This window comes from Danio aesculapii, chromosome 20 (genome assembly GCF_903798145.1).
Source record: "Danio aesculapii chromosome 20, fDanAes4.1, whole genome shotgun sequence".
Lineage (NCBI taxonomy): Eukaryota > Metazoa > Chordata > Actinopteri > Cypriniformes > Danionidae > Danio > Danio aesculapii.
Window position 1 is genome coordinate 29,290,360 of NC_079454.1, and position 25,735 is coordinate 29,316,094.

At 35.9% G+C, this 25,735-nt stretch overlaps 1 protein-coding gene and 1 long non-coding RNA gene across 2 annotated transcripts in view; both read right to left on the minus strand.

The window, feature by feature from the left end:
* Positions 1-25,735, minus strand: part of ino80 (INO80 complex ATPase subunit) — a 78,340-nt gene that overhangs the window by 17,536 nt on the left and 35,069 nt on the right. The window contains 2 exon segments of the mRNA XM_056445576.1: positions 3,630-3,757; positions 22,769-22,994. Of these exon segments, the coding sequence (XP_056301551.1) occupies positions 3,630-3,757; positions 22,769-22,994 (354 nt within the window).
* Positions 6,071-7,964, minus strand: LOC130213798 (uncharacterized). The gene is made up of 4 exons (XR_008835499.1): positions 7,878-7,964; positions 7,039-7,083; positions 6,632-6,810; positions 6,071-6,201 (listed from the first exon to the last, which is right to left on the minus strand). It is a non-coding gene; the product is annotated as an uncharacterized LOC130213798 (long non-coding RNA).

Genomic DNA, 25,735 nt, shown 5'->3' on the forward strand with positions numbered 1-25,735 from the left:
CAGCCTCCGGTTGCTTAGACTGCAGCTCTGCACAAGACGTTTGGCCAGCGGAGAAATGGTCGTGCCCATCTGAGCCTGGTTCTCTGGAGGTTTTTTTTTTTTCACTTTCGCCATTTAGTGAAGTTTTTTCCTCGCCCGCTGTTGTCACTAGCTTGCAGGTCGGTATCTGTAGAGCTGCGCATCGATGGATTTGCTCTTCAGTGTTTGGACTCTCAGTAGTGATTATTAAACCACACTGAACTGAGCTAAAACTGAACTGAACTTAAACTTGAAAACTGAACTACACTGTTTCAATTTACTATGATCTTTTATTGAAGCTGCTTTGACACATCTACATTGTAAAAAGCGCTATACAAATAAAGGTGAATTGAATTGAATGCCCTTCCAGCTGCAACCCAGGACTGGGAAACACCCATACACACTCATTCACTACTGTCAATTTAGTTTATTCAATTCACCTATACACATGTCTTTGGACTGTGGGGGAAACCGGAGCACCCGAATGAAACCCACGCGAACACGGGGAGAACATGCAAACTCCACACAGAAATGCCAACTGATCCAGCTGGGACTCGAAACAACAACCTTCTTAAATAATTATTTATTTTCAATATAAACTTGTATAAAAAGCAATTAATTGATAATAGTAGCTTAGTAGTATAATGTTATAAGTATGCTAGAAGTATAAAAATGTGAATTTACATTTAGTGAGTATTTTGAGGACTTATGTAGAGTTTTTTTTTATTTGTCATCAAACAATTGTCCTTATTTCCTCGGCAAGATCATTCGAATATATTTAAGCTCTTATTGTCACAAATGACATTTTAGTGGTGCATCTTACATCAATAACAGTTGAAAAACAGTTCCAGTAAGAAAATGGAAAATCGTGCAAGAAATGTAACCAGTGAGTCTATTTCACTTAAATCCTCTCATTAAATCTGCATTACTAGTTTTGAAGCATGTCCTCTCTTAACACACCCTCATTAGTGTAGCAGTATGCAGAGACTTTCCCAGATGACCTCCCATTCTCCTGCACACCCAGACTGAAGCCTCCACTTCACTGGACGGCCTCCCAAAAGCACATCTGGTGTGTATGAGGCTAGCGTTAGCACTCGCCTTGACATTAAACGCCTTTGATTAGGACTTTGTTCCAGACTGAAGTAACATTAGATCACAAATCCAAGCTCCTCTGCAGCTGTGAGTAACAAATGGGAGCATCTAAAATGGCATACACTATTGAGAATATGACTCTGGGTTAGCGGAGTGTTGAGAATCAGATGATTTAGTTTGAGACTTAGGAAGGATGCCCGGAATATGCTAGAACGAACCCAGAATTGGAGTTCAGCTAGTGAACATGTAATAAATAAGAAAAGTTTGGCCAAAACACACAAGAGGTTTGCTTGGGGAGACACAGTATCAAAGGAGACATGACTTGACAAGTCTTCGGCTGTGTCTGAAACCGCTACTACTCAGTAGGTACTGCGTTAAATTTAAACGTACTACTCGGCCGTTAGAAAAGTACGTTCTACTGTATACAGAAGTATGAACGGAATTCGGACGTACTACATCCGCCATTTTGTCATGGTCACGTGATCTAACTGCGTCAGTTGTGTCGCTTCCCTCCCATTTATGAATTCTCTCGCGGGGCATCATGGGATAGCGCAGCGTGCATGGGATGCACACTTCAGAATCTCGCCGGAAAAAGTCAACCGGGTACTTCTCGCATACTGATTTTCGAATTTTATGAATTCGGACATACTACTTGGCTGGCATACTGATTTTAGCATACTATATAGTATGGAAGTATGTGGTACGCCTTCGGCTTCTGCAAAATGAATGCATTGCTGGGGTTTACAATGCAAAAGCACGTTTAGGGCTGTTAAAGTTTACGTAGCATTCTAAATTTTCCTACACTTTCCTTTATTTATATTTAGCAAAAAAAACTGTATCAAATTTACATAAAGTGAATAATGTTTTAAATACCATTTGTGGAAAAAAATGCAGTTCTAAGATGTATTAAACATTAATATGTAATTATACAAAATTTATTTGATTGTAAATTATTAAAAACACCTTTCAGACAAATGGATAAAACCTTGCGGTTCAAAGGATAATGGCTAAAAATAAAAATGTTTTAAATTTTAATTGACCATATTTTAAAAAAAATTAGAGTTAAAACAGTTTTATCTTGTTTGAAAATGCTTTTAAGATTTATTAGGAAGATGAAGGCTGCACAATATATCGCTTTAGCGTTGATATCGCAATGTGCTAATCTGCAATAGTCAAACCACAGGATCGGTAATGTTGAGTTGTGTTTACAATGACCAGGAACCACATTTCAGAAGGTGTTTTGTGGAGTCATGGCAAACTTGAACCCTAAAGGCTGATTTATACTTCTGCGTCAAGCGCATGCGAATGCTCTGCAGCCTGCGCACGGTCACATAGCCCTCGTCGTGGCTAACGCCGACGCTGATGTGCACCTCTAATGTAACTACACGTCACAACGACCCGTAGCGCAATCATCTCTGTGATTGGTCAGCTTGGGTAACTGTGACAAGTGTGGGCGGTGCTGAGAGGCGTGAGTCAGATGGTGCAAGGGTATAAGTGTCAAGTCCTGTGGAGGAGCTCCAGATGGAAACTTTTATTTTGTGTTTACCTTATGATTAAAATTGTTGCACATCTGCTGATTCCCGCCTCTTAATGAGCGAGTTTTAGCTACTTGTACATTAACGTAGCATTGAGAAAAAAAACAAAACACCCACGAAGAACTCCACACAGAGGAATATTTACGTATACCTACTGCCAACTAGCGTTTCGGAAGTGTTATTGCAAAGCAACACAAATGCAGAAGTATAAATGCATGGCTACACACAAAGTCAAACATTGCTTTCTTTTAAATTATGTGCAAAATAGAACTGTTCACAATAAGATCAGCAATGTGAACCAGAAGAATAAATAGGGCCAATTCAGTTTTTAATGTTGACTTAAAGATAAACCATTGAGTTTCACATATACATTCCAATGCCAAAACTAATGTCCACTCGAAGCCAAAGATTGATGCAATGTTTATTTTCCCCGCATAGCTTTTTCAATAGACCAACCACTTCACAAATAAAGGAAGTCAAGTGTACGTAACCAGACCTGCGAGAGACCGCAATAGAAAACACTTTTGCTAAAATCAATGGGAAGAAATAACTATTGACTCTAAGGAGGGTTTTCTAGACTGCGCTGTTGTGAAGCACTATAACTGACCTGTGTTGACAATGTTATTGGAGACTTCTACATTTAGCTCTGTGTTTGGCCGACTGCTGAACATGTGGCAAACAACTGCGTGCCTCTGGAAAAAGTGATTGTTTCCTCGAGTTATCTTTGTCCAGTTAACAATATGGAGCTTTATTTTTCCTCTCACAACGCTCGATCAAATTTCGCCATCTCTCCTTTTGTAGGATTTAACACTCAAACTGAGAGCAACGTATAAACAAAACACGTACTCTTTGACCTCAGTACAGGCAGATTTCTTTGGAGATTAAGGAAAGGCTGAAGGTTGAAGAAAAAAACATGTCACAATGACATAGTTGTGTAATGTTCGCAGGGCTGTCATGTCAGTGGAAGCTTCTGGATAGGCTCACCTCTAAAAGGTCTATCATGCGGGTCATCTGCGAGTAGATGAGGACTCGGTGGCCCTGAGACTTCAGTCGAGTCAGCAGCAGGTCCAGAGTGTGAAGCTTCCCGCTGTCTGTGATCAGAGACTCTTTGTCTGAAGAACAAAGGAGAGAAAAAACATTTCCAAACAGTAAATACTGCGTCAGCTCTCAACATCAAAACCGCATCCCATACTGTCAGAAAGGAGCTGATTAGAAAACTCAAAGAATTATAATGAATAAGCTTGTGGAGTGACAGCAATTTCCTTTCTCCGCTCAAAGCGTTCTGTAATCACTCCACTCCAGCTCGACTCTGGGCTTTCCATTTCCTGCTCCTCACTTAACGATGACAGGAATCTCACTCTCCGCAGTACATTTTGTAGTACTGAAGCTTTTTTTCAGTATGCCATTTTTATATTGATAAAGTTTAAGATGAGGTGGTATCGGAGCGATCTTGCTTTGATAAAAAAAAAATAAATAAATAAATAAATAAGTTGGATTAAATTATTGCTTGTATCAGTGTTATTTTAATATTGAGCAACTATTGCATTTTGTATTTATAATTTGAATTAAGGATGCTCTGATCAATCGGTATCGGCCGATCACATTTAATGGCTCGATTTGGTACTCGTTGATCTGGCGAATCTCATGAACCAATCGCAAGTGTTTGTGTTAGTTGGAGATGAGCAAAATATTTGAATGACCTTGCGTGTATTAAGGCCTTTTTTACATGGAAGTGAAAGTTCTGTATTTTTGACAAAATTGCAAGCTCACTAAAACCTGGCTGAAAATATTAAAGAAAATGCCATTTTTAACATGAATATTTAATAATATAACTTCTTGTAATTTACTTATAACAATAAACAGTAGATTATAGGCCTATTTCCTTTTAGTAAAGAAGTAATGGATTTATACTGTAGGTTTGCAGTTCAACTTCTTATGCATCAAATATGTGCTCCAAACTTTTTCTTGATTGAGATATGTTGAATTCTTCTTCCATCATTTGCAGTGTTTCCAAATTGCTTTGTTAGTAATTTTCTTACCATGTTTTTGTTTTTTATCTGTGCTATCTACTATTTTCTGTAAAGCTGCTTCTGACTATGACACGTTCACACCTAAATGATCATAAGAAATGTGTTTAAGGGATTATATGCAGCATCCTTCATTTATTCTCTTAGGTAAGTTAAGATCTCCACTTAAGTATCATACTTAGAAGGAAAATGTGCTTTAAGCATTATAAAGTGTGAAGCATCAGCATCGGTACTCGATATCGGCCGATCACCATGACAAGGAATCGGTATTCGGTATCTGCTGCAAAAATCTAAATCAAAGCATTTCTAGTTTGAATCATTATTGTTATTACTATTTTCTTTTACATTTTCTGTTTATATTTTAACTGTATTACTAATGCGGATTACAAATAAATCACAAAAAGTGCTAGGTACAATGTTTCTGTCATTGTCTAGAGTTTTCTTGTGGTAGCGAGTCATTTGTTTTTCCATGATTTTGCTACTTTAGTTTAAATTTAAACTGCAGGAAAATTAATTTATTCACTGTAAGCCCGGACAGGTTGATTGAACCTAAAAAATTTATGGAAACTCGTTGCCCTAAAAAAGCTAATTTCATCTTGTTGAATAAACAACACTTTTTTAGTTTATTGTACTTATGATTTCAAATGCATTTAATTAAATATTTAGTTGACTGAAATGAAGGTTTTTAGTACAACACTATTGAAATCTTAGGTACAATAAACCTAAAAGGTGTTGTTTTTTCAACAAAACAAAATTAGCTTTTTTAGGGCAACGAGTTTCCATAAATTTTTTAGGTTCAATCAACCTGTATAGGCTTAATACATAAAATCTTGACCTGAATGTTGTGACAGAAATAATTAAAAATTTTGCTATTCACTATAAATGATTTAATGAAAATACACCTACATTACAAACAAGGACAAAGAATAAAAATTTACTTTACACTTTATTTAAAATCACGCATATCAATCCGAAACAAGTAACAAAAGAAAATGCCTTGTACAACAATTAGTCAATATTTATTGTTATAAATCGTATTAAAACAATTGCTTAAAATCTTTTAAACAATTTTTACAAACACATACAAATCATAAACAACCACAGTATGTTATTAAATTGTAACATTATGGAATATTAACACTTGCCAAACACTAAGGCATAGTTTAAAAAAATTTTGATCTCACAATTAGGACAGAAGCCTGAAGGAATATGCCTTTTCTGTACCTTTTTACATGGCAAGTTGATTTTAACAGCCAGAATCTTACCCTTCAGTGTCTTCTTACCCAAACTTGTTGAATGAAAAGAAGGGTATTGTCCATGCACTTTGGGTAGCCTAGGTGTAGTTCATATCAATCAATCCAAAAGTTACATGGCCTGGGGTATATTGTTCATTTCAACATTCCCCTCCTAGATGATTCCCACTGAGGATGGGTGGAGGCGGAAGGACAGGGGTTGCAGAGCCACATCTTCATTTTCTCGGTTAAGGAATCCAGTGGGCACATGTTGGCATGAGTCTCCATAATCTGAAGCTTACAACAATAAATAGATAACATAAATAAATCTTAGAGGTGTACATTTGATTTTAATATATATTATTTGTATTGAATGTTTTAGTTCTAGGCAAACATAATTTGTTAATTGTATACCCAAATAAATCCAGTATTCAATAATATATAAAATATGAAAACTACAAAAAAACTAAATACATTTTTTTGTATACAAGTCATTACATACGGCATGAAAAGATTTGATATAATTAAATTACTAAAGATTTTATGTTATTCTACTTTTCATTTTAGAGTTTCAAAGGTGTTGATCATTATTCTTTTTATTAATGAACTACAATAAGACATTGTTTGGGTGATTTATTTATTGTTATTGCTAACATAAATGCACATTAAGAAACATGATACAAAAAACGTATATTAACATACAAAAACATTTATTAATGATACTTACATGCTTTGAAGAACTCAGTTGGGTCATCACCAAGAAGTACTGGAAGCACTCAATGGCAACACAGTAAGACCTCTCTTTGACCTGAAGATCTGGATCAGCTGTGGACAGTGATGATCAAGAGACCCATAGAATTCTTGCTTAAGATTCTTCCTAACTATCTGGTTGAATTCTTGATACACCTGTAGTAGTAAAACACACAAAAAAATTATTAACATCAGAGAAATGTCAAAATTGAACAACTGTCAAATTAACATGTTATCATGTTTATCAATGCTGTACTCATTTCATTACAAGTACATTCCTGATATATGCATGGAAATGGCTGGTTCTTGCATAGCTCCCATGTTTAATTCTCTAATGTTTTAATAATAACCCTCTTTTGTCACAAGCAAATGTGCAATACTTACATTTTCATCTAATCCTGGTTGGCCTTGCTTTGATCTTTCTGGAATCTGCAGTTACAAAAATATACATTAGATTACTAGCTGACAAAAACATTTACATATTTTGATCTGTTTACTCCAAATTTCTCCCAAACAGATACTGTTAACCAAAAGAATTAGAGTGCACAGCTATTTATTTATGTAGCTTTTCATTCTAATAACCTGAAAATGCACTTGCTAAGATCATGTTGATGAGCACGAGGTTACATATCTTTAAAAATGCTGACTAACATGGATTCGTATTTCTTACATGTGAAGAAAGAGGCAAATCTCAATGTATTCTAGTCTGTTTAATGCTTCACTTACAAAGAAACATTAAAAAAGCTCAGGTTAATGTTATGCTAAACATCTCTGACGATACATAACCACCACTGAAAAAATAACAATTTACACAACAGATAACGCGGATGACTCATCGAATACAATATCAATATTAAACATGTGACGACCTCATAAAGCATGTTTTCACGTACAGTAACTGTAACGTTAAGTTATAATGCGGGCCGCGATAGGTTATAACGTAGCATAAATGAACACGCTAACACAGGCAAAACTAACATTCACTTTTTTACAAATTATATGTTCGATGTCACGATCGCATTACGCACGTCTTTGCACTTTGCATGTCTTAGAGCTGTTTAAATGTGGTAATGGCGGTTGCGATTGACCGGAACAATAACATGATCCTAACGTTAGACACAGCTTAATCTTAAATGTAGCTTTCTTGTTAACTGTTACATACTTTGTTTATTAAAGAAAACATGTATGGGCTGTTTGAGACAAAAATATGAAATCGTACTCACAGTGATCAGCAGCCATTCGAAAATGCGCGCTCAAGCTGTATCCACCAGTGACGTCAGTCCAAAGACAAAGAGCCAATCACATTTTCCCTTGCACATCACTACTTTGACAACAGACTAGAATAAGCTTTGTTAAGTACATTCAATTTAAACATTCCAGTAGAATAAAAATATCATGCAAATCGTACAACAAACTAAACAAATTGAGTAATTGAGCAAAAAAATTGGTATTTATGTTTATTGAATCTAGGTGTTTTGAATTAATACAACTTTAGGGATAACAGTGTTGTTTATTATTGCATATTTATTTTCCTTCAAAATTGGTTTTGAGTTAACGCATTACCTAAAAAACAAGTAATAATACTTGAATTACTCTTAAAAATGTAACAAAAGTTACTTTTTTGTTTAATTAATTAGCTTTTAAAAAGTAAATTGCTGAATTAATTAGACTGTGTTCATTATTTTGAACACAAGGAAGAAAAGAAAATGTACTTGGACAATGGTTTGTATTTCACTAATAAGACAAAAACCACAAAAGCATCAAACACATTGCTTTAAACTTTCAATAATCTGTATATGTGGCATAGAGCTCTGAGATCAGGAAGTTCTCAGAAGACAACATTATCTTACATTATTAGTTTTCAATGTGCTTTTTACGGTAAAAAAGATGTAGGTTATACAGTGTATTGTTAATTGCTCCTTTATTAAAAAAATTTAGTAAAGCTAAATTAACTTAAAGTAATGTAATGCATCACTTACTATAAAAGTAACTAAGTAACACAACTAGCTACTTTTTAGGAGAGTAACTCAATATTGTAAAGTGTTCCTGTCCAAAGTAACTTTCCCCAACATTGGTCTTGGGTAACTACTATGATAAGATGGCTTGATTTTATAGAAGCTAATCGAGTTGTAGATGCTAATCTAACTATAATCAAGAACTGTAGTTAAAGCAACCCAGTGAATAAAACATTTCAGTTTTTTTACATGAATTCTAGCCAACATCAAATCTACCTCATTTATTTAAGACATCAACACATTCGATTTGAGTTTCACAGAGAACGTAGTGGCAATGGGCTGTCAGTGCGATCGCCCCAGCAGTGCTCACAAAAGAGGAAGCATGGGCTTCCCATTGTTGACTGGATCAACCCTTGACCCTGAGGTCGGCGCATGGTGGGGGGGGAAGTTAAATGACCCTGCTAGTCATGGGCACTCAGAAAGTGATTATACACACAAAGTGAGCCTGCTGCCAGAGCAATCTAGAGATCCCCAGAGAGAGTTTGAGCCTTAGACAGCACAAAAAGCATGTCAAACGCACGGCCTGCATGACCATCGCTGCTGTTACCACACCATGTCCATGCTAATGTGAACCATGGCTGAACCCTGACTCAGAAGCCCCATGACCCTGCACAGGCTGTGTGTGTAACCTTTTGAAAGTGGACAAGAATGGCTTAAATTAGCCCATACACTCAAGAATCTCATTCACACCGTGTTGATGGTTGACATGATAATGAGCACATGGGTCTAATTTACTCTAGATGAACGTTTGCTGGGAAGATGAAGGAAAAAAGGGAGTATACATCAGACCTGGGGGCCCTTTTGGGCCTGATTGACATTCGAAAACAACTTTTTTGAAAAACAAACAAGTCTGAATGCTTAACATAGTTGTGTTATTATATACACTTACTCTGAACTAGATTAAAAAGTAGTTCAAACAGATACGTTTGCTGTGGATGGAATGTTTGAATGCTTGAGACAAAGCATGTGACAAGTGAATGGCACCAACTCACACTACACTGTAAACTATTTGTTATGGCCAACCTTTAAAAGAGATATTTAACATGATCTGGCAACGAAACCCGAAAAAAATTAAGAAAGGCATTTTGAAATATTTGCCTTCATTTACTAAACCTGAAAAAAATCCACATGCATCAAACATTCTGAAAGGCATTTTTGACATCTAAAATTGTTATGGAAAGGTTAAAAGGTTAAAATAATTAAATGTAGCTTTTCTTAAAGCTTTTCAGAAAACAAACAAAAAAAGAAACTTAAATATTTAAAAGGACTGTAAAAAATGATATAATTAATTATATTACAGTAAATAAAATAAAATGACAGTAGTTTGGAGTCTAATAACGATATACTGTTTTTGAAAGAAATCTGTTAAGCTCTGAAAAATGCATTAAACCTATAATACTGCAAATTTTAAAATGACGAAAAGTTTTCGCGAAAATCATGATAACAATAATTTAACCTAAATTAAAACTGAATGCTGTATGCTTTGAAGAAAAAAGTGCAAACTAAGGAAAGTTTATTAAAACTGCATCCCTGCTAAACAGAAGTATTACAGGAGCAGTATGTAAGTTTGACACCCAGTGGTTAAACTATGCATTGTACAGCCGGTTTAAAACACACACAAGCGCAGGTTGCCAGATTGATGACACCAACAGCAGTGTGCCTGACTGTGGAGCCTAAAGGTTAATTTAACGCTAATTTAAACCAATGGCAATAGGTGGATAGAGGGAATATTTTCCATAATAAAATTAGTTTTTGTTCTAATAAAAAGCTAAAGTTTATATTTTAGAAACGTCTTTTTTTCTAATTTCTTGCAGCTGAACACCAAAAAAAAAAAAACTATGACAATGATCAACCTCAGGTACACCTCATGTGCTTTAATCAGTGTTAAATGCTAACAATGTGAGTTTGAATGTCATCTTACATGTAATTTATTGCCATACTACTGAAAGCAGCAGCAGATAGTTCACCTCAGATCTTGAAAGTACAATAAACTGTTTGAAATTGATGTTTAATACATATTAATTAGATTATAAACCTTACTATTTCGCTGGAGTGCACATATATTCTGTGCTTCTAAATGGCTGAATTTAAATTTCTGTCGTGTTTTGGCTGGTGCAGACAACCAAATTGCTAAACACTGCAAATCACGTTACGTGGCGTGTTGTTAGGACACAGGGTTACAATGTAACCTGCTCACCTAATGTTTACGTTTGTAACATTTATTTTGTTTGCTAATTAATAACCAACTCATGTAAAACTCACAAAGGCAACCCAGGGCTACTGAAATATAATTGGCTAAAGTGGCATTGAAAGGGACCAAAACAAAGACAGACGTTCCGGCACGTAACGGATATTTTCAAAGCAGAATATCTGACTTTAGCATTGTTTTTCAGATAAATAAGTATGTTCACTTAGTATGTTTCTTAAATATCTGCAAACATGGTATTTTTATGCTTTAGCAGAGTCAAAAGCTTACATAAAGCACCTTTAATTTCTTAAAAAAAAATAAGCAAAACCTTTCCAACATCAATCTGACATACTTTAAACAGAACTGCTCTAGTGTTTTCCAGCTGAGCTTGCACACTCTAATAAAGATCTACTACAACTGATTTCACGTTATGATTGTAAACCACACTACTTTCAGACCACTAAAGACAGCTTGTATTATCACATTTTGCAGCAAGGCATTGCCTGCTGATACACATGTACATGTTTAACAGGCGTATCCCACAGTGTAAACAGCAATGGTTTCTTTAACATAAAAACAGAGGTTTCAGTTTCCTGACATAGAGAAGGCTGGTTTGATGAAGAGAAGGTGCTCTTCCCCATGAAGCTCTAATCTAATGGGTCTGGCGTCAGAAGGACGAGGCCCAAGGACTGCCAGATCCCCCTTTATGAAGCCTCTGAAAGGCTGCGGGATGAAGATGGTGGTCTGAAGGGATGATGTGACCCGTTGGTGCCCACAACTCAGCGGCATTGGCACCACTGAGTCTCCTCTGGTGTTTCCATTCGCGTCTTATCAAATCCCCCCACACGTCCTATTTCACAAGTCTGAACACGCTGCAATTACTCAGTTTTTTTTATTCTCGACATGTTCGACATGCCACTTCATCTTAAACCAGCTCACAAACACAACTTATCTTGAGCTAAAAACAGTTTTTAGGGGAAACTAACAAGAAGTGAGTGACTTCGTCATTTAGATTTAGTGATAATGGATTGTGGAGAGGATAATGTTGGAATGAAAGTTCAGAGGACGGCTTTATGTATTTTCAGGATGCCTTCCAACTGGACTGCAAAACACGAGGAGCTCAAAGGTACCACACACTATCAATCCAACACACCTGCTTGTGAAAAACTCCAGGAGCCTCTGCTCTAATCCAATCCCTCTCGTCCAGAACTGAGTCCTGACCCGAGGGTGACCCTATTAAAAAATCTGGACGAGCTCATTAACCCCCTGTCCGCTTAACTGGTCATCCACTGCCTGCTAATTTCATTAATGTGATCACAGCTTTAGGCTTCTGGTGGGCCACAACGCAAATGCTGGACTCTAATGCCCTGCATGCCTTTAAATTTGAACTGTAGTGTTTACTGACACACTGTAACATCCTCTTGCCAATACCTAAACATAGGCATTGAGCCAAAGGGTGAGGCTAGTGCTCAACACAAACAATATTTGTTTTGCCACTCTATAACATATCAGGACGTTCAGTTGTGTGAAAGTAATTACTGCACCTTTAAAACAGGGCAGAGTTGCACAAATAAATAAATGATGTAATGCTGATTTACAAGGGCATGAGCTCAGAACTGAAACATAATATTCGTCCGAGGAATAATTACAATAATGATTCTTCTATGAAACTTAAACTTTTAACAATGGTTTAATTCTTCTTGTCCATTTGAAAAATGAAAGTCAATGAGGTTAAAAATAACATTGGGTGACCTCTGCCCTTTAAACAGTGTGGAAAAGTGATTGAAGGAGTACTTTACTCCAAAATAAATGCTGTCAACGTTTGCTCGTTTTATGTTGTTCAACACCCAGAAACTTTTGTTCCTTTTCTAAACACACACATTTATGGGTGATTCTAGAATTATGGGTACATTTTACATCTTCAAGATAAACCTTCTATTATTCTATATAAATAAAAACATGAAACCGTTTTGAATAATAACACAAATTTGATCACGTTATCTCTAAAACTGTCTGTATTGTGTTTTAGTCTCCACCTCCTGAATCATACATTCAGCTTCAATGGGCTGAATGCACAGCTAGTGTTTTTCAGGAAACTTCTGGTGAAAGCTTTATGTATTTTTAATGTCATAAGGTTCTTTTTACAGCATCGATGTTGTAATGTAATTCAAATATAATCATACCCACTCTATATCGTATCTTAACCAGGCAGTGAAGATAGCAGTTTTTTTTTTTTTTAAAGATGCTGCGATTTTGTATGGGATGACAATTCACCGCAAGCCCTTTGGTTGGCTGACTGAAATTAAAAGTCTGTGCGCATATACCCCATTATCATGAAATAATAAAGTCTAATTTTCACAATTTTTGTGTTTGTTTTACTAAGTAAAATAAACATTTGCATGAAAATATATTCTGACCCTGCAATCTTGTCAACTCTGTTACTTTGGTTATAAAAGACATAACAATCTGTAATAGTACTGATAGAAAAAGCAATTGGCTCCAAGTGATGTCACTTCCTCTGTCGGGAAACTCTGAAAGGCATTGAGGCATGTTATTATTCTCTCTTATTAATTAAAAAAAACAATAGGAGATTAATTATTTATGCTGTTATATTTCAGGGAATTTCTCATTGGGATAAAAAACAATAATATGATCAAATACATACAATTCTGTTTCAGACACGATATGAGGTATTTATTTTGAAGTTAGCATCTTGAGCTAAAGCACAAAATGTTGGAAAAAGTCAAGTCTGAAATGGATAATAAGTTAAGCATCAATAAGTAACAGAATGAATTGTTCCCTATCAGATTTAAGCATTTTGCATTATTTGACTTAACGGCTTCAGTTTACAGTAAATTATTCATTTGTTGTCATTAAAGTTGAAAATGAATGGAAAATGCAAAATGCACAATTCTAGAATGAGTCGTAAACATGGTGTTTTCTTATCAGATCTGAGAGACAGCTGCTCTCTTGAAAATCTTTTCACTAAAAACTCTGATGCTTCAAACCTTTTAGGGCTGTCAAGACTACGAAATCTGACTGACGAGGGTTGGACATTGTCATTTCTAATTTGACATAACTTTATTTGTTTTTTGTTTGTTTGTTTGTTTGTTTTATTGCTGAGCTACAAAAAAGCTAATTAAAAATTAAATGTTTTAATTAAATGTAAATGAATCTGAGTTTTTAAAATGGAAATACTGTCACTCGACAAATAGCGGAACCTGCAGAAGACATTGGCGAGCAAATCAAGACAAAAACCAGTGTAACTCCATTCAGTTATAAATGAGATTTTTTTGCTTTTACTGTAATATGTCATTATCAAATGTTAAAAATATATACTGTATTAGTTCATATAAAGCAATGTTTTTTTATTTTTAAATATTATTAAATAAATTAGGAAATTACCCACGGCAACTATATTTACCTTCGGCTTACGATCCTTAATAAAGTTGAGTTTTTGTCCCTTCATAAGAAAGTGTTTGGGCACCCCTGGTCTAGATATGGCTGCTTCCAATTCCGAAGACATCTTATGCAGATTTAGTCAATCCAAAATGTTGTAAACTACATGGGTATGCAAATGAATGGTCTGAACTTTGGTCTGAATTTACCCAGCACAATTTTTATTTTTTAACAATCCTGATCATCTGAGTCAGCGCCAGTGGTGTAGTGGTTAGTGCGTCAACACATGCACTCTGGTGCTCATGGTGACCCGAGTTCAATTCCGCCTTGCGGTCCTATGCCGATCCTTTCCCTCTCTCTGCTCCCATGCTTTATAACCATTAAATCAAATCACAACTGTGACAACCCTGTTTTAAACTAACTGCGACTGACTTTTAATAAAAAACAATCCTAAAGTGTCAGAATTAACATCTTACATACATTCTTACTATATATCTTCTTGAGCTCTACAAATAATGGTTATGAAATATGAAATGTGACATTCACCACACACTGTGTATTTGGATTCTTGCAAAACTTGAGCAACCACAGATCTTGCTGGAGTGGGAAATGAAACAAGCAAATGATGGATGCTGTCATAAATCTGTCATATATCGATTATACTCACCAGATCCTGTCTGGGATCTGAGAACAAACCCAAACACAAAAACACAGGGGGTGAAATATGTGGCCACATTTCCAATTTAAAAAAAAAAGAGCAAAAGAAGCAAATCCAAGCAAAATGCTCCCTCTGCAGACTAGAAGGAGATCTGCAACAGAGAAACAACTCAGGAAAGGTCGATGTCATGACATTTGCAGCCTTTGACCTGCACAAACAAAATACGTGGTGGTCTTGAAGACGTATTGTGAGCAATGGAGCTCATGGGAAATCAGAGTGATTCTGTTCCCATACTGATCCCTGCTTTTTGTCAGTTTGATTTTTTGTTTACTATAACAAAATAAATGTAGAATCAGTATAAAAAAGGCCGTACGATATAGGAAAAATGATATTGCAATATTTTATTTTGCTGCAATATATTACGATTAGAATATCATTTCACCAGATGATTGGAAGAGCTCTCTTCGGAAAGATTCCGTTCATTTAGATGTACTTTGAAGATCAAGGCTTTTTCTATGCAAGTGCATTGGTATAAAATATAAGAAATTAGAAGCATATATTAATGCGACAGAGCAAAAACAAAAGTTAAATAAACAGTGTTTTATGGTTTTCTGGAGAGTGAAACAGTATACTGAAGTACAGAAATTAAACAATCAAATATAAAATGTGGTCATAAAACATGGTCATCATTGTATAAGTAATTGAAAAAAAATTATTTTTAATTGTATATTTACCTTTAAATCTTTAATAAACAATCTAATCCTGCGATGTGACTATTGCAGATACACACACTGCGATATTGATGCTCAAACAATATATTGTTCAGCCCTATATATGGAATAATAATAGTAAAAAATACTGTTCTTTAGAAATATGCAAATTAGGTATAACTTCATAAAATTTGCCCTAATTTGAATACATATTTGAAATCTGAACACTGTATATGCAGTCATGTTGAAAACATTTTTTTCCTTTACTTTTTTTGAGTTAGAGGATCATACAGAGATTTCAGCCAGTAAAAAAAACTAATAAAAATGTAGGAAAAAATATATTAACGGCAAATCAAGTATGAACATAGCCCATTGTAAAAAACTTCAGAATATACACTAATAAAACTGTAAAGTTGGAAGATGTATGTTGCATACTTAGGTATGATACATACAACAGTTCTGTCTGGTTTTCGAACCTCATTGGCTGATAGTCATGCGGTATTCTGCAAAATCAGAACTCGTACAGCCTCCTCATCCTTCTGTATTACTCCGCCCACATAGAGTGACAGCAGATCAAAAAACTCATAACAGTTAAACAAATATCGCAGCTATTGGACAACATAATGTACTTTTGAGGCTTTTTTAGGCGAGAATGTAGTTGTTTAGATAGCAACTATGCAGTTTATTTATAAGGATAGTGACTATTTTAAAATATTTGTATAACCCTGAGTTACCATCTGTTTGTTTCTAATGAGTCTCCTGTTTTCAGTTACTGCAGACTAGTTCAGTAAAAAGAAAGAAAGAAGAAATGCCCACATGTGTTTAGTGTTTTTCCTTATCGCAAACACAACAGTAATCTAGTAGTGATTGCTTTGTTTTGTTTTTTTGGGGTTAATTATTGTAATATCCCCATTGCAACCGAGAAATACTGGACAATCTCTGTAAACTGATGGCATTTCACGCCGTTCAGCTTTATAATCTTAAAATGTGAGCAAAATCACCTGTTTTGTCATCACTTTAGACATTTTTTTTTAAATATATTTATTATCTGTTTTTTGTCCTGTCTCTGTAATGCTGTTGCACTGTAGAAACTCTGTCACGAAAACAAATTCCTAGTATGTGTGAACATACCTGGCAATAAAGCTCTTTCTGATTCTGATTCTGATTCTGATTACGCTAGTAAATCATTCAAATACTAGCTCTAAAATGGCGTCTGTGAAGTAGCAATAGCTTCTGCTGTTCTGACGTCAACTGCAGATGTGAATGGTGGAAGAAAGTAGTTCCTCATACAAAATAATTTTTAGACTATCTATGTTTAATTTTCTTTTTTATACACTATTACCAACGCATGCCTCCCACCAGTGCCGATATACAGCAATATTGCACTGCTACTCGTGTGATATTGCTCATATATACACTGATAAAAATGCTGGGTTCCACACAATCGATTTGTGTTGGGATAACATGAAGGAATTAAGTTAACTTAATGGTTTTTACAAATGTAAGGGTTGTCCCCCCCAAAAAAAACTCAGCTCCTTTTAAGTATTTTGAACAAACAGAAAATGTCATTTTTTGAGTGTATATTAAATTTAAATTACAAATCTATTTTGAAAATGTAAAAAAAAACATGTATTTTGTATGTTTAAAAATGTATTTTGGATGTTCTTTTTCCATTAGATAGAAAAAAAAGCCTTTCATCAAAATCCAAAAATTGACAGGTGCATGAAAAAACAGTGTTTTGCCCAAAAACCCTGATCAAAGAAAAGACCAGACGTCTGGTCGAAGGATAATCTTCCCAAACACCTTGCTGAAAGCCGGCTGTTTTTCACAGGCAGAAAGGCGGGACGAGGGAGTAGATCACAAACAATTATGCAGTCACTGTTGTTTGGGCCCCAAATCAAAAAGGCCAGGAATATTTCCGGCCATTTTGCTGGAGTGCAGAGATTCTTTGAAAGAACAGGAAGGGAAAGCAGAGTTTCCCACAGGCTGTCTGTGAGCCCAGCTCTGCAGCATATTCTCACTCTCTCTCTCTCGCCCTCAAAACAACAGCTCAAAGCAGCAGTGGCAGCATTAAAACAATGTGCAGAGCTATTGTAGGACAGAGTCTGTCCTTTTGTGGCCTGCCTTCCAAATAATGGGAAAGAAACGGTACAGGAGCAACACAAGCACAGGATGGACAGCTGTGTTGATGGTGTCAGAATTCTGAGTTGAATCTTGCTACATGACTGTAATTGAGTGATGATGGAAAAACACAGTAAATGTTTATGAAAAGGGCAGATAACAATGTCCTTTTCTGTTTGAGGGTTAAATGCGTTTGCTATCTCTAAAGATGTAAATAAACATCCTTTTAGTATTACCATGCTTTGTTACTTGGGGTTTCAAACCAGTTCCCGAGGGCCTGATCAATGTTGGACATAAAGCATTTATCATTTAAATGCAATAAAAAAGAGCAAATAGTTTCAATAATAAATGCATAATTAAAATTAAAATAAATAATAACTTGTTAAGATAAATAAATGCATTAAAAATAACAACATCACTATAATAATATAATAAGACAAATAAATTATGAAAAATCTTATTTAAAAAATATCATTAAAAATGTTTAAATACACTAAAATAATTAGTAAATTAATTAATTTATTAATATAGCATTATAATATGCAAATTACACAATTAAACAATATAACTTAAAAGACAGAAAATAATTTTCTTAATAATATATTAGATTGTGTTTGTTTCCTATTTCTGAACAATATTAATCATTTTCAAACAAGTTTTTTTTTTCTTTCAGCATTGGGGTCTTTCTTGGGGGGGAGATGGGTCAGTGGGATTTAATAGTTTGAAAACCCCTGTATATACTAAATAGATTATATGCTAGTTTTAGAATTATTTTATTTTTTTGTTTGACTTTTCAGAAACGTGACCATATTATTTGTCAACGTCAATTTTATTTAGATAGCACTATTAAACAACAAAAATTGACCAATGTGCTGCACAATACAAATCACAAAGAGAAGATATAAAATTATAGCTAAAACAAATAATTTTGACTGATAAAATGGCAAATCAAAAAGGTAAGTTTTTTCTAGATTTAAAACAGACAGAGATGATATAAGTCTAATATAGAGGGGCAGAGCATTCCACAAGATAGGACCAGCTACTGCGAAAGCACGGTCACCCCTGCATTTCAGCCTCGACTTGTGGGATGCACAAAGGTCTGACAAATAAGAAGGTGCCCGGCCATTTAGTGATTTAAAAACCAAGAGAAGAATTTTAAAAGTGACACGAGCGCAAGACTGGTGTGATGTGGTCATGTTTTTTGGTACCAGTTAAAAGCCTTGCAACAGCATTTTAAACTGGGATAGAGTTGTCTGACTGATCCCAAATATAGTGAGTTACAGTAGTCTAATCTTGTGTTTAATGTTTATCAAATCTCAAGCCATCACTAAAGATAACACCCAAATTTTTTACCCAAGGCTTCACAGAAAAACTTGGTTTACCAAGATTTACTGGGGGTGTCCTAGAATAATTTGACAGGCCGAACACAATTATTTCAGTTTTCCTCTCATTGAAATCTATAAAGTTCAAAGACAACCAGGCTTTCACATCAGACAGGCAACCCACTTGAACTCAGTTTTAAGGGCAGGTCAATTTAAGTGTCTTTTATATAACGCTGATAAAATTAAATTTAATATATTTTGATTAACATCTTAAAGGGCACCTATTTTACCCCTTTTACAAGATGTAAAACAACCAAACAGCTTATAAAAGTTATCATAGGTGGCCTTTAAGTTACACATTTACAAATTTAGTTATATAATTAGTTTAACATAAGCACAGTAATACATGCCCCCCAACATAAATAAAAAAGTTATGTTACTGTGGTTCATTTTGCACGCGTTTCACGAGTAACCCTATAATTAGAAATCCTTCAACACAGGTTCCAGTTTTGCTCAAAAACACTCTGGCAGCCTCTATAAGGAGATGCAGGCCTTCAGCTCCATTAGGCAGTGGTGGGAGCACCAACAAGCTTCAATGACTGTTACCCAGTCTTGTGTCATTTCCTTCCCTGGGTACAGAATGACTCTGAGAAAATGGGAGAAGTGCGCTCTGAAACACCTTAAGCCTGTGAATGAACATTCAGAGCGATACACACACACACAGACACACTCGGGCACATTCAAAGCGCTTACCTAATGCTGTGCAGAAACAATGTCCAATAGTCCAACTTCCTTGCTTTGTCCCCCCTCCCAACTTCACAAGCGCTCCCAGACCTCTTTTCTTTCTGTTTCCCAGTCTGATCCCAGCAATTACACTGGAACGCGCACACAAACCTTGCGCAAAAAAAAATCATCTTATCTGCAAAAATAAGTATCGCCTGCTCTTATCGCACTGCCATGCTTAATGTGATGAACGTCTGTATAATGGTGCCAAAAGAACGACAGTGACTAAGAGGTGCACGGGCCCTCAGACGTGGCCTCTTCCGTGACCTCTGACACTCTCCCATGGGCCTCAGTCTCTTTTTTAGGCACTCTGTGAGTTCTCTTTGATTGAAATGCACTTTGGCCCCAAAACGCTGCAGTACCATGGGGTTCCTTGGGGACTAAAGTCGTGCCATAAGAAGCTAGAGCTGGAGTTTTCTGGTTTGTGTTTGATCTAAAAGTGAGGTCATGTTTTATGTTGCCTGGCGAAGTCCAGTATTTTTTAACAATTCTGTGTGTGTTCAAGGCAGTCAAGCAAATTTTTCACATTCATCAACATAAAAACACTAGTTGGGTAGTGTCTTCTGTGTGGACTGTGCTCCATACATGGCTACACTATTAAACATAGACAAAGGACTTGATTAATAACGATTTGATTAATGTTGACTATATGCTACATCATTTTTCAAAGTTGGCAGATAATTTTTCATATTGTACTACATGACTTTGGTCCCCAATTAATTCTGATGTTTTCAATCGATACAATCACAGGGCCTAAACATTTAAAACTTCTTTCCTTCGTCACTTAGTCAAAATTAGATTTGATCTGATTGCCAGCACAGTGAATGCTCATGTGGCTGAATAAGTTTGAACAGCAAGAGGTAAAAAAAAACTCCACTTACTGACCAAACCAAACAGATTGTTATGGGCGTGTTGTGAAAAGGTGCACCAAAATGAAATTCAAAATACAGAATTGCTAATACAAAATACTGAACCAAAACACAACTAAAATTGTGATTCTCATCCTTTTTAATTGCATGTTTTCCACTATTTGTAGTCCACAGAACAAGAGTTTGTACATTCACTAGTACTTGTTTGTCACACAGAGCATCTACAAATGACATAAATTGTTATAGAAATAAAGCAAAATCCAAAGATAGGGGTTCAAAACTTTAAAACGAATGTAAACTCATGGCAATACCAGATGGAAACAGTAATCAATATCTTGGTCTCTCGTTGCCTACAGGTTATTGCAGTTGTTATTTTCAGGCGAAACGTATTTAAGTGTAAATACGTTTAAGTGGAAGTACAGTGGAAGCCTCGAATTTGCAAAAAGGTCCATATGTTTAGCCTATTATATATTACACTGTCATCTGCACTTCTTTTGGATCGGGTCTTCAATAATTCACACTATGCAGTTTTCACTCACTTGAACAAGCCCAATTTGCCTCAGATCTGAAAACACCTTGTTTTCTCGCAATGAGGCAAAGTCTCTCTCCAGAACCTTTACCCTCTCTGTGCCTCTTTGATGGAATGAGCTGCAGTGCAAACCAATCAGCTGCAACCATCCCATCTTTCAAGAAGTAGCTAAAGACACACCTTCTCCACAAGCTCTTAACTATACTACACTCTTAAAACATGTTCTTGCACATGCAAGTTTTCATGATTTAGGGGGACTTACCATCGGTGTAAATATTGTACTGAATATTCTGTCCTCTTACCCCAACTCTGCCCTAAACACAGCCCTCTTAAAAAGCATTTTTCATTCATTCATTTTCTTTTCGGCTTAGTCCCTTTATTCATCAGAGGTTGCCACAGCCGAATGAACCGCCAACTTATTCAGCATATGTTTTATGCGGTGGATGCCCTTCCAGCTGCAACCCATCACTGGGAAACATAAATACACTTTCATTCACACACATACACTATGGACAATTTAGCTTATCCAAATTCACCAGTACCGCATGTCTTTGCACCCGAATGAAACCAACGCGAACACGGGGAGAACATGCAAACTCCACACAGAAATGCAAACTGATTCAACCGAGGCTTGACCCAGTGGCCTTCTTCAAAAAACATTTTTACTTTTTCTTAATATTTCATATTGTATAACCCATAAGACTGACTCACAATGTCAAAAAAACCAACACTTGTAGGGATAATTTATCACATTAATGTAGGAAATATCAGGTACATACACAAACACACATGATTTAAGGGGACTTTCCAAAGTCATAATTTTAAAATAATTGTTTTAAACAATACAATCTATCCCTCAACCATAAATCTTACAGAAAAGCTTCTGCATATATTTTAATTATTAAAAAATCTTTTTATATGGTTTATAAGCTGTTTTCCTCATTGGAATCCAAAAATATCCATATACATCCATCCAAAGTCCCAAATGACTGGTATTGCTGTACTTAAGGTGACATTTTGTCCCCATAATGCAGGAAATACCAAGGTCCACACACACATTCTTTCCATTTTTTCTCCGGTTTTCTAATCTATTCGTCTAATGAACCTGCCATTGTGTACTACAATCAATGTTGGCTCTTTGATGAATTGCTTTGTTCCTCATCTGTAAGTCACTTTGGATAAAAGCATAAATGTAAACGGCCAAACAATGAAATGGAGCCTGAAATAATGTAGTGTATACCCATCATTATGTGCCCACACCATAAGAGAGGGAGTTGTCGCCATTCATGGCATTATAAATTTCAATTAAATTGAGACTTCCTCTGGAGACATTCGAGACTCTTATGAACAAACCAATGAACGTGAGAAAGTGCTTTGTCTTAAATAAAAATGTCTTCTCAAGGACAATAGCCGGATACAAACGTCTTGGAAAAAATCAAGTACCTCTCCACCACTTTTACACACGGGCAAGCATAAACAAACACAAACGCACGCTAGCTCCCACCCAGGATTTCACCCACCTGGAATCCTTATAAAGGACCAGCCGTGCCTCTGCTGCAGGGCCATGACGCCCCCTGGGTTCAGCGGGAGGAAGGACTGAGAGCGTTGAGCCCAAGCACATGCCAGCTCGGGGGATCCATACAGGAAGCACTGCTTAGCAATGAGACTCCCCCCGTCGCGCATTAACCTCCATTCATACTCAGCGCTGCGATCCGCACAGTAGCGTTCCAGGGGTACCGAAGTCACCTAGGGAATAAGAAAAGCCATTATTCAACACCTCAGAGGCTGTTTACACTATCAAATTGTCTGTCCTCCAGATAATTGGCATCCATTTCCCTGTTCACTCTTTTATTGCTAAGAAACGCCAAACAAATTGCACCTTCAGGAGTAGAAGAATCATTTCCAGTTGCTGAACGTGTGCACACACACACATACAACCCTATCTTTCTGACATTTTGTCCGAACCCCGCCGCTCTGGCAGGAAAGCGTGGCAGAGGTCAGCGGTGCTAACAGCGCTAACAGGCCTTTGAGTAACAGATGACCATTTCCTGTAGTGATTCACACTACTCACAATCCCTTCCACTGCATGTTTCTTTTTTTTCCTCTCCCTCTGCCTCTTGCATTATCCCTCTTTCAGCATTATGGACAATTTTATGGCGTGCTGACAAGCGGATGATATTATCTTCTTCCTTTCATTCTTATCTCTGATGAAAAACAGCTCAGCTTTGGCCGGGCTTCCAGTTTTGTAGCGAACAGCTGACCAATGGGAGCGCGAACACACAGATGTGGCCATAAAAAGCCAACAGGGTCAAGAGTCCCTCATGAATAAAGAGAAAAAAGGCGACTAATCTATCTTATCACTTTCCCACAGTGCCCATATGCCCCCGGTGCCTAGAGGCGAGTGCCAATGCTGTGCCAATTCTCACAGCAAGGCCATGAGGCCAGACACGATCCCAAATCTCAGGCCTGGGATAACACAAAGATAAACTGGCATTAGCCAAGCTAACAGCAGATGTTGGAGGGGAAAAAAACAGAAAACTGTTCCTTGAACATGATTGAACCATTAACAGAGCAGATATGTTTCAGTAAAACCAAAATGGGCACATATAAAAGATTAACATCTTGACTAGCTTATGTAGGAAGTTTCCTGGATCAACAATTTGTCTGGAACTGGAACATTTTTCTATCTGCCAGATTTCAGATTTTCCAATTATGTTTAGGGTTACGGTTAGGATTCAGGGCTTGAATTTTTCATTGAATAATATGTAAAATAATCTTTTCTACTTTAAAGTGTGGGTTATGGTTTGGATAAAAGTTTTTAAAAAGGAAGAATATACTCAAATATTTTTTTAAAATGTTAATTAAATAAAGAATGAATGACAATTCTAATTAGACCATAAAAATAAACAAGAATTATATCAAATATGATACAAAAAGAATATTAATCCTTAGATTTTTAAACAATAATGATAAGAATTATAAGAAAATAAACATTCACTAAAATCAAGATCATTAAATAATTATAATAACAGTAAGCATAAAATAATGCAAATAATTATGATTAATTTGAATAAAATTCATTGGAAGAATTAAAATAAAACGAGAACTCTTAGAATTAAAGCATTATTATATCATTAAAAGAATGATATATTTACCATCACAGTAAGTAAACACTAATGATAATATGATGTGTTTTAATAATATGAGTTTTGGCTGGGATAATTTGATAGGAATGTTGATCTTGAACCATTAGACGATATTATAGTCTCGCCTACCACATTCCCTTAAAACCAAAAATTCTGAGTTCACGATATCTTTGAGAATAACTTGAGACTATCCCAAATGACGGTGTGGTTTTTGATGGGCTGTACATTCACAGCCAGAGAAGCAAGACCTCTGATTTCTCACTGGTGGGCTTGTGTTGTTTGGTTACTCTCCACCGGGGTCATGATTAGCCGAGCAGAAGATCTGTCAGGGGGTCAAAGAGGATAAATAAACCAGGCCTGTAGTGAGGGCCACACAGAGAAAAAGCCTTTCATTATTGATAGCAAGTTTGTTTCTGAGACAGCGGGAGATCGCTGTGAGCAGCTGACCACCCTCAATAGCAAACCATGCTCAAGAGTTTCTGACTTGTTCCAAACACTTGCTGGATCTGGAAAAACGAGAGTTACTCCATAAGGAAATCTGGAATTGTTTCAAACCACCAAACTGAGCGAAAGCTATACTAGTCATTATCCACTTAAAGGGATAGTCCACATAAAAAACTAGATAGCTCACACTCACTCTTCCTTATTATGAATTTGAAAAGCTTCCTTCTGGTAGACGATACAGAGTACACACAGCAAAAATAAATATTTTTAAGATAAATTTTACACCGTCTGCTTTTACCATACTGAACAAATGACCATAAAGTACTTTATATGTTATTCTGTGACACTGTCAATCTATATCTTCTCATTTATAATCTACAATCCATAATCTTGTAGCCACGATCGTGTGTTGGTAATCCATGGTGTAGGAAGCTTTGTGTTTGTTCTCTATGTTTGTGTTTTCTATTTGAGCAATTCCATGCAAATGTCAACCCTGCCATGAAATAAACTGCCATGAAATAAATAAAGTTTTCACCAAAGTAGTGACAACCCTTTCTAATTTTTTGTGCATGCTTGTATTCAACAGTACTGTAAAAATACTCCAAAATGGCTCTGTCTATGTTTTCAAACTATTACATTTGATGTACCAAAGTCGCACGAGTGGCAATTTCACATCTGTCACATCCATAACGGAGAGATGTCACATCCTTAACCAAGATTTTTCCTCATATATACAAAAATGTCAAATAAAATAAAATCAATCATTTTTGTTTAATAGTGAGCAACTCTTATTCTTTTCATTAGCACTGTTTAATTCACAGAATTTCTACAAAGTATGTTGTACATTGTAACTCGCATACTTTTTTGGTCACATCCATAACATTTTATTTTCCTTAT